The sequence below is a fragment of the Pangasianodon hypophthalmus genome, chromosome 20 (genome assembly GCF_027358585.1).
Source record: "Pangasianodon hypophthalmus isolate fPanHyp1 chromosome 20, fPanHyp1.pri, whole genome shotgun sequence".
Taxonomy (NCBI): Eukaryota; Metazoa; Chordata; class Actinopteri; order Siluriformes; family Pangasiidae; genus Pangasianodon; species Pangasianodon hypophthalmus.
Window position 1 is genome coordinate 9,901,085 of NC_069729.1, and position 9,931 is coordinate 9,911,015.

The 9,931-nt window shown below is 36.9% G+C and overlaps 1 protein-coding gene across 1 annotated transcript; it reads right to left on the reverse strand.

The window, feature by feature from the left end:
- Positions 1 to 416: 416 nt before the first annotated feature.
- Positions 417 to 8,456, reverse strand: fam83d (family with sequence similarity 83 member D). The gene is made up of 4 exons (XM_026935206.3): positions 7,739 to 8,456; positions 3,691 to 3,858; positions 3,373 to 3,497; positions 417 to 2,651 (listed from the first exon to the last, which is right to left on the reverse strand). Exons 1-4 carry the CDS (start codon positions 8,210 to 8,212, stop codon positions 1,742 to 1,744), a joined length of 1,677 nt encoding a protein of 558 aa, XP_026791007.1. The 5' UTR covers positions 8,213 to 8,456; the 3' UTR covers positions 417 to 1,741.
- Positions 8,457 to 9,931: the final 1,475 nt, after the last annotated feature.

The window sequence follows — 9,931 nt, forward strand, 5'->3', positions numbered from 1 at the left end:
AGATAATAATAATATTAACACAAAGAGTGATCACAAAAAGATCAGGGATATGACACAAAACATCAGAGCCTTAAGCCCCCTAGTGTATGTATCATATAGTGTATGTGTAATGTATCAAATGAAAATACACTGTGATGAATATTTATGGTTTCAGTCTTACTTATTGATATTATGTGCATTATATTTAACATTATATACATTTACTGTATGCGATTTAGCCTTCCGACTTGCTGGAGTCATGTGTTTATAGAGGCCTCATCAAAAATATTTTTCACAGGAATGTGTTTGCTAGGGCTGATGACAGTTTTATCTTTGCATTGACCTTGGGTTAGAGGCCTAGGAAAGATGTTTTGATAAAAGGCCCATCAGTAGGTGAGTAGATTAGGAATTGAACATCGAAGAGACAACACCTGTGCTGAATTAATGAGAATGAAGCTTTACTAAAATATTCCTATACCCTGCTTGCATCTTTTTTAAGAATGAAAAGAAGACAAAATCTAACAATTGCTAAACAGTAGTCAACATTTACTCTCAACACAACCTATTGTACTGAGGAAAAAAATTGCTGCTCTCTATAATTTTCATCGAGCTCTGACACCTGCAATTAAGTTGCCCATCTGAATAGAGGAGTGTGCTCTTTTATGATCCACTCTTTCTATTGGTGGAGTATGTTTAAAAAGGAGTGACTGGCTAACCTTACCAAGCTGCTGTTAGCTAAGGTCATAAAGTCAATAGCAAAACTGTGAAATTTAGCTGGCATTAGCTACCTACATCCTTAAACAAATGGAAATAATGTATCACTTTCACAACATTTGTTTTATTATGGTTAAAAGTAGCTTGTGCTTTTCTCTGAGATACATTCACCCACCAAATTATCAGGGAACCCACTCTAAAAGTGGATAGCAATTAGATCCAGTAAAGAGTTGATATTTGAATTACTGTAGTCTGCCTGTCAGCTTGAACCAGTCTGTCCATTCTCCTCTCACCATCATTAACAAGGTGTTTCCACTCACTACTGCTCACTGGGAGATTTTTTTTTGTCATATCAGCTGTTCTGAAATACTCAAAGTAGTCTGTTTGGCACCAAACAACCTGGCCCTGGTCAAAGTCACTAAGGGGTTCCTAATAAATTGGTCAGTCACTGTACATTACAATAGGTGGTCAAACTAGGCAATAGCTTGGAACAGCATGATGTCTGAAGTAAAAAGGACAGAATGTTTTCAAGAAAAACTAGGTTACAAAAAAACATCCAAGTACCTTGTGTAATTTAGCAGTGAAAACGGGAATGTACAAAATACTACTAACCCTTTACAATTTCAGTAAATTACCCATTTACCCAAAACTACAAAAAAAAAAAAACTTATAATATTAATAACTTCCCATACCACTGTCAAAATCAACAGCATGTCAGTAAGTGTCATTATTTGTCAAAATCTAATATTAAGCATAATTCATTCATTATACATACATCATTCATTTTGATGAAGAAGAAAGTCTTTAATTATACAAGGTGTATTAGTATTAGGATATTTAAACATTACCTTCCCTCACTAAAAAACACAACATCAAAAAGTAGAGCATGTAACCATACTATATTCTTTTTACTCATGTTCATAAAATGTGCTTTAGCTTGTCCAACCCCCTATAAAGTTATTAAAATGTATTCTTTACTAAAAAGAGTTCTATCCAGAATGACAAAAATTTGTAAAGCCAAACATTCCCAATGTCAAGAATCCTCCCTTCACTGCAGACATCTTGACCTTGGCCACATCCCAACCAACACACTGTCCTTTACCCCATGGAGCTTTCTGCCTTCTGCTTGACTCTTGTAGCCCTTGTGCTGACCAGCAAGAGCCACCTGCTCCCTTCTGTGTGATAGCAACATCATCATGTGGTCCAGCTTGGAACGAATGATGGAGAAATGATAATAGCGTTCTTTGGTCAGCTTGCAGATACAATCCTTCAGGTTGCTGCCTGTAGGGGCAATACTGTGGTGGATGTATGGGCAGTGATGCACCCCTGCTTGAGTAGAACAACCTTTGGGTGTGGTGGTTGTTGAGGCAGATGAATGGCTGGGGCTGCTTTTCTTATCACTGCAGGCAGAGCTTAGTGGTATGGCACAAGAATCTTGAGGGGTGGTGATTGCTTTTATCTGCATTGTGCCATCTAAATTCAGGCAGCTGGTCTGTGTGGAGGTGTGGCGGAACACGACAGCTGGATGTGTCATAGTGCCCATGTTTAGAGTGCTAGCAGTCACATTAAAGTTTTCAGCATTCAGAGGATTCTCTTCAGCAGCAGTCAGATCACGTTCACAATCTTGCTCCATATGTTTCCCTTCAAGAGTTAAGGTGCCAGATACTGGAATGCTGTCAATCTCCCTTTTTTTCCCAGCTTGTTTGGTGTGAGCTCTGTTGGGTGTGCTGGTCAGCCACATTGGTTTACAGACTGCTGCTGTGGAAGTAGAAGTTCCTGGGTGCTTGATTAGCAAGTCGTCATAGATGCTACTGTTTTGAACACTAGAGGCAACTCTTGTGTTGAGAGGGAGAGACTGAGCATAGAGGATGCGGAACTCTTCATCAAAGTTCTCTGTGATTTGGCCAGATAGCTCAATCAGATTGCTACTGTTGAGTTTACCATCAGTCCAGTTGAACCTAAGGGTGAAGAAACAAATCAACATATCTTAAGTTTTCCTGAATAGCAAAATTAGGAGCTGGAAGGCCATTGCATTGCAAAATTTAATGCGACACCAAAAGCAGTCAATGAAGGTCTTGGTAATTAGCATAAATTCAGCAGTAATTGTTTTATCAATTTATTAGGCAATTACTAAAGTTTTATTTTGCCATGGTAGAAACCCATCACCCTATGACTGTCGGTTCAAATATTGACAATGCCACAGCCATCCACGGTTGAGAGTCCAACAGAGAATAAATGGCCCAGCTCTCTGATTGGGAAGGATTGCATTACCCTCTCCTCTTTAATTGAGTTCATGTTTACAAAAGAGTTCAGTTAGCACTGTCCTCCAAGTGTGCTCAGTGGTCTTAAGACATTGCACTGTACCAGTTTTAAAAGACGCATGTATTAGCCTCCATCAGTTGTGGCTGTCACCAATCTTTGTTTGGTAATTAAAAAAAATTATGCCTAAGAAAGTAAAGTAGGCATTAAATAAGAGCTATACTTGCTAATATTTTATGGGTTATTGACAGTTGTAGAATGGCAAAAGTAAACAGCTAAGCAAGGGAATTAGTAGATTTCCTGGTTCATGCTGAAGTCATGGTTTGAAATAATGGTTAAGATTGTATTTTGTTATTTTTATTTTTAACCTGAATGACTGAGGAGTTTAGACTCAAATGTTTATTGTGTTCTGGGCCTTACCTGTAGGAGCCTGTGGCCACTCTGTTCCCATCAATTAACATAAATCGTTGATGAACCTTCCCAGTAATACGAGCACCAGATCGCATGTAGTAAGTTGAACCTGTTAGGGTCCGCACTCTCATATGCTTCAAAATAAAGAATTTTTGGTTCAAAAGCAGCAGTAGCAGAATGACTTAATTTAATTTATCTTATTATGTCAATTAAGGATTTTACCTAAAATTTTTGGGCAAGAGACAGCCATACTCAGACCTCCTAGGAGGGTGGGATAAACATTGTACATGGAACTGAGAAATAGAGGGAAAATACCAATAAATATACCTGGAGGTCATCAAGTCGCACATTAAGGTTTTTGCACATCTGCAAGAATGCTGGGAGAGATGTCTGGTCTAGTAGGATGTACACAGGGACACGACTTTGGGTGCATGCCTCCTGCAGGTCACGGAAAATGTCCAAGTCTGTCAGTGAATCTGTTACTATGGCAATCACCTGCAATAAAGATGGAAAAATATGTTTTCTTGTATTTTTCTTGTATTTTGCAAACTAAAACACCCTAAGTTATAGAGCATATAAGGTCTATCTGACAAACATGCCTTATAACTGACCAAGGTATAACACTGGGTATGCACTGCAACAAGCTGCTGATATATTTGGCTTTAAAATCAGTGAACACCATTGGTTAACTAAGCTGCCTGTAGATCAAACTGCATAAATAGAATATTAAAAAAAGTTACAACTAATGTTTGTAAGAGTGAAGGACATGTTGTAACATCTCTGGAGTTCTACATTCTGTTCCTGGAGGTAGGAGGTGAGTGTGAAAGAAGCCTGTTCACATTCTTGTCATTCCAAAAGTATAAGTATAAGTATAAGTATAAGTATAAGTATAAGTATAAGAAGATTCCATATTTAACCCTGGCTGGCACAGTTGCCATGTATAATTGGAAAAATATTATTATTATTATTATTTTATGTTATTAAGACAATACCTACGGAGATGTTTAAAAGAGATTTCCTATGTGTTTTTATATGAATGTGCAGCTTAAGGAATGCCTTGAGATGTAAAAGATTTCAAAGCATACAAATTATTATAAAAATATAGAGAATTAATAAATTAATAGAGAAACATAGTGAGTGCAGTTACTTCCAAACAGGTGTACTGCATGCTACAAGTAAAACGGGGGTAGAACTTTAACTTGTAAAAATAAGCATTTTTAAAATTTTATTTAATGTGACATTGCCTTTTCCATCACAGCCTCATAAACTCCCCTGAACACCACACAAACCCCTTGGGCTTCATTAACATCCTATTATGCTCTATATTTATAGCATGTGCAAAATTGATGAGCCTGCCCAGTTAAACTCAATTTTGTATCAGGTGACATTAAAAGGGGTCTTTATTTGGGCATTGATGGGTGGTGTTCAACTTTTTATTGTTTCAACAGGAACACTGACTAAAGTAAATTTACATCTATGGGAAAGACGTAGGGTTGGAAATTGTGTTTCAAAGTGCAAATTAAATAACCATAACAATGACAGAAGGATTTATATTTTGCAATATTTATGGCATTTGGTTTTTATGTCATGATTTTTTTTTAAATAGCAAAGTGCTAATTTAAATACGTCATGAAGAGGTCTTTGGTCATTGTTTAGTTATTGTTTGAAGACACCCAGTGAGTCAGCTGTTCAGACAGATAGGGGAAGTTCATTCCACCACCTAGGTGCCAGAACAGAGAACAGCCTTGATGCATATCTTCCTTGTACCCTGAGAAATGGTGAGCCCAACCGAGCTGTGCTAGTGGATCAGTGCAGTGCAGTGACATGCAAAATCTGAGTTGTCCAGGGAGATCACAAGATCTCCAAGATAATATGGATCTCCAGGGATGTATAGCAGCTCAGTTTAGCTAGGATTAAGTTTCAGCTGATGAGCTGCCATCCATGATGAGATGTCTGCCAGACATGATGCCATCCATGATGAGATATCTGCCAAACATGCTGAAATCCATACAGAAACATAAGTCTTTGAAGGGGGAAAGGAAAATATAAGTTGAATGCCCTCACGATAGCTGTGGTATGAAGCCAGTTAGGATCTTTGGTGTTGTTCTGGGTGAGATAGAGAGACAGTTGATTGTAGACAGCATGTTCAAGAATTTTAGAAAGAAAAGAGAGGAGAGATACCAGTTGGTAGTTGTCAATATCTGAGGTATCCAGAGTGGGTTTCTTCAGGATTGGTACAGACTTAAATGCAATCAGCACATGACCAGATGTTATGGAGTCATTAATTATAAAAGAGATGAAGGGGAGGAACCATTGTAAAATGGAGCATTGTGGATGGGATGGGATCTAGTGGGCAGGTGGTAGTATTGCAGGACAAGAGAACTTGTTCCATCAGTGAACAGTTGATAACTTAAACAAAATAGACTTCATGTGTAAACTATAATGAACTTTCAAGGTTACACAATTGCAATTTTTAACCATATAGTATACAGTTATAGAAAGGAATTATTTTTAATCGCACTGTCTGGTGTCATCCAGATGAGGATAGGTTCCCTTTTGAGTCTCAAGGTTTCTTCCTCATATCATCTCAGGGAGATTTTCCTTCCCACCGTCACCTCTGGCTTGATCATTAGGGATAAATTCATAAATTTAAAATTTATCCTGAATTCAATTTTTCTGTAAAGCTGCTTTGTGACAATGTCCATTGTTAAAAGCACTATACAAATAAAACTGAATTGAATTTGTAGAATATCTTCTGTCGACAGTGGAGAAAGAAAAAAGGGGAGTCCTGAACGTGCGCTGTAGGAGTCAGGTCATCTTCTCATTGAAGAATGTGGCATAGTCATAAGCAGTCAAGGAGAAAGAAGGAGAAGGCAGTAAGAAGTGAAGAAAAGATGATGTGGTGCATGCAAAGATCTTATGTAGAGGACATAAATCTTGTGTAGAGGAACATAAATAGGGTGACTAATTAGGGAAACACAAAACGGGTGTTCACAAACACAGAAAGTGTGGCAGACAACAAAAGAAGAAATTCAAAAAATGAGTGAGGGTGCCCTCTGGTGGTTTGGGGAGGAATTGTCCATGGTGGACATGACAGGGATGATAGGAGATCAGTATCAGCTTGTGATAGCAGCTTGATATCAGCTTGATAACTGCTGTTTTGTGACACGATAGTAAAACAAATTAAATGTTTTGGTGGATTTATCTTTCTCATTCACTTAGTTTTTTCAAGCATTTATTTTGCTTTTGGAACTGTACAGCTTTATTTTAAAGCTCTCATCATTACTGTTTAAAAAAAAAAAAAAAAACACTGTCAGCCAGTATGCACAACACAAGCTAAGTCAGGGCACACCTTTCGATATTCAGTGGTTACCTATAAAACATCTTAAGAATACTGTAAAACACTTATTCCTGTCAGGCTCAATAAAGATTGATTAAACAACCTGAGACAGTTATACCCATAGGCCTATATAATGCATTGTGCACTAGCTGTGAAAAAGATATGAGGTTAAATCTCATATTCTTATTTTATATTATTGCTCCTCATATGCCACAATTACAACTGGCAATAGATACTTTCTACCTAAGTGGCTATTTAAAATAAGAATTAACATATTTTTGTGTGGCACAAAATAGTGATTTATTAAGTTTAATTAACAATAATTATATTAATTGTGCACTTATTTACATTAATGTATTGTGAATTTTTTAAATAGTAGATCTATAATTTCATAGTGAACATACAGTAGTATTCAATAACTGGACATAATGGTCATGAGAATTTTGAGATAAAGGTAAACACAACACTGCATTTGTATGTAGATCACTCAAAAAAGTGAGTGTGTGAGTGAGTAAGTAAACAAACAAATTTATCTCATAAATTTATTTACCCCACAATACAATAAATAAACCTCATTGTCTATACTGTCTATGGTGAAATGTACTGGTATTTTACAACAACATTATATAATGTTTTTTGTTTTCTATTTGTTTTCTATTGGCTTTTAATTTCACACGTTCCTTCACCCTTTCACACATAGTGTTCACACATATGGGCAGTGAATTTGAGGCTCTTGTTTATATTTTAGGGAAATATAAGATGCTACAAAGTCAATAGAGGGCATTACTGTAAATTAACGTAAACTTCTGTAGCTCTCTAGACTAGATGTTCTCAATCTTTACTAGATCTTTACGTTTTACATTTTATATACAAGTTATGCAACAAATATACCCCTGTAGTGCTGGAGCTTGAAAAGAGAATAAAAATGCAGACCGTCTGGTGGAAATCGAGGACCGCTTGGTAAATATGGCAATAGAATTGATCAGTATTAAAATGTAAGTAAATATGACTATAGAATTTGAATGTAAGTATTACCTCCTTTGCATTTTTTATCATCCTTCTTACTGCTTCTTTGCAGCTGTAAATGCTTTCGCCATAACTTGGCTGGAAGTATGCTACAGCACGCGTGACTCCACGAAACGATCCCGTAGTGAAAGCGGGCCAACCCATTTCTAAAACTGGGGGCTCTAGGTCGGAAATCTCCGGGAAATACGTGACAGACGAACAGTCCAAGGTGCTGGATTGGTCTAAATGTGAATCATCCCCAGTGAAGGAAACGCATCTCGGTACAACCGCAGCACAGGAGATTCGTCTGATCTCGTCATCGGATAGAAAATTCGGTATTCTCTCCTTGTTTAGAAAGTCTTTAAAGGAGTCAATTCCTTCGGAAACCAGCGTTTCCAGGGCAAGTCGGTGCCTTTCATTATATAAATCTTTTATGCTTGAATCCTGTCGCACCTCTGACCTTCTCCAACCCGGTGAATCCTCTAGACACTGCGACATAGCCATACTCGGAAGTTTAATTCCTGTATCATAGAAAATGTCTGCTTAGTAAATTAATCAAGCCTTAACTGTTTTCTGCAGTTCACGAAAGCCCATACGGCGGCACGGTATTGGTTGACTAATCACTACCCGTCAAGTGTGCTTGACGTTTATTGGCCATGAGTTTGAATTTGTAAGTAAACAGGTTTTAACTTTCCGGTTAGGACTATGAGCTGGCCCTCAGGATGGGGTGGAGTCAGACCTGATCCAACTCCACGGTAGCTACTGTAACAGCACTAATATACAACAGTTAGTTCTGTTCACTAATTCGATTGGTCGAGCGGCGTTAAAAGAGTGCTTATATGTCATATAATGGCACTGGAACGTTTCACTGTGTGGATCACTCCGCTTGTCTGTGTTCGCCTCGTAAAATTCCACTTCCTAGTTCGAAATGGTTACAGTAGTGTTAGCAACATCATCAGCGGTCAGAGCAAACGATGCTTTTAAGGTATCTAACAATGAGGTGCAATTCCTAGTCATTAGTGCATGATTCCAAATTTTTACATTCACCATAAAAATGCACAAAAACTAAACAGAATGAGTTTGATGCCCAGTGTCTACAAATTAGGTTATGATTTTAAAACATGTGTAGCATATTCATTTTTTAAACCGAGTTTGACCAAATGTTGTCAAGTAATACAGTTTAACTGATTGAACACATAACTTCAAGAAATAAGCTTAAAGTTGATGAAATATGAAGAGTAATGGCTCAAGGAAGTGGCAGTAATGAGGAGTGCACATCTGTCACAAACGATGTTCAAATCAGCAAATGAGCAGGAACTGGGAAGATAAATATCCAACTCAATAAAAAACAAAAACCCAAATCAAAATAGGGAGGTCACCTCAGAACTAATAACAATAACTAATAAGAGTTGCAGAATAGCTAATTACAAAATGCAACTTCAGGAGTACATTTATTTATTTATTTGTTTGTTTGTTTGTTTGTTTTTGTTTTAATCATTTTTGGAATATTTTTTCTCCACTGAGAAATGTCAATAATGTTTTAAAGAAATTTTACATTTTATGGCTGATGACATCACTCAAAACACTATCACCATCCAAATCGCAGCAATTTTTTTGCCACATTTCTGACATTTGTGCCACGTTTGTACTGTTATTTTATCAAGTTATTAAGTGATATATTTTAAGTGCCTGAAAAGAAAGGTAAGATTCATCACTCAAGATTCCATCCAGTTACATCAAATCCTAAATCCTAATCCAAAATACTGTATGTTAGACCACACAACATTAACTCCTAAATTGTACCACACAATATTGTTAATTTGTGTTGTTTATACAATTGTGCCTTTATTTATTTCTACTTTATATTTTATGCACATTTTTATAAAAAAAAAAAAAAAAAACATAACACATATTACGGTCAATGACATGCTCAGAGATGCTCAATATGGATTGGTTGTTGTACCAAACTGTGCTCGGGTCCAAGGCAGGCTGTCTGAATGGCTAAGAATAATCTTCACTTAAGTATAGCGAAGACTGGATTCAGTAAACAGACTCCATCTGGAATGGAAACAAGTAACATTCTTGTTTAGTAGTAGTAGTAGTTAGTAGTCAATAAACTTAATAAAATATTGTTAGAAGGTCATTTGCCAAAGGCTTATAAACCTGCTATAACAATTCCTAGTGCCAAGCAAGGCAAAAATCGTTTAGTAGCAGAAAACTACA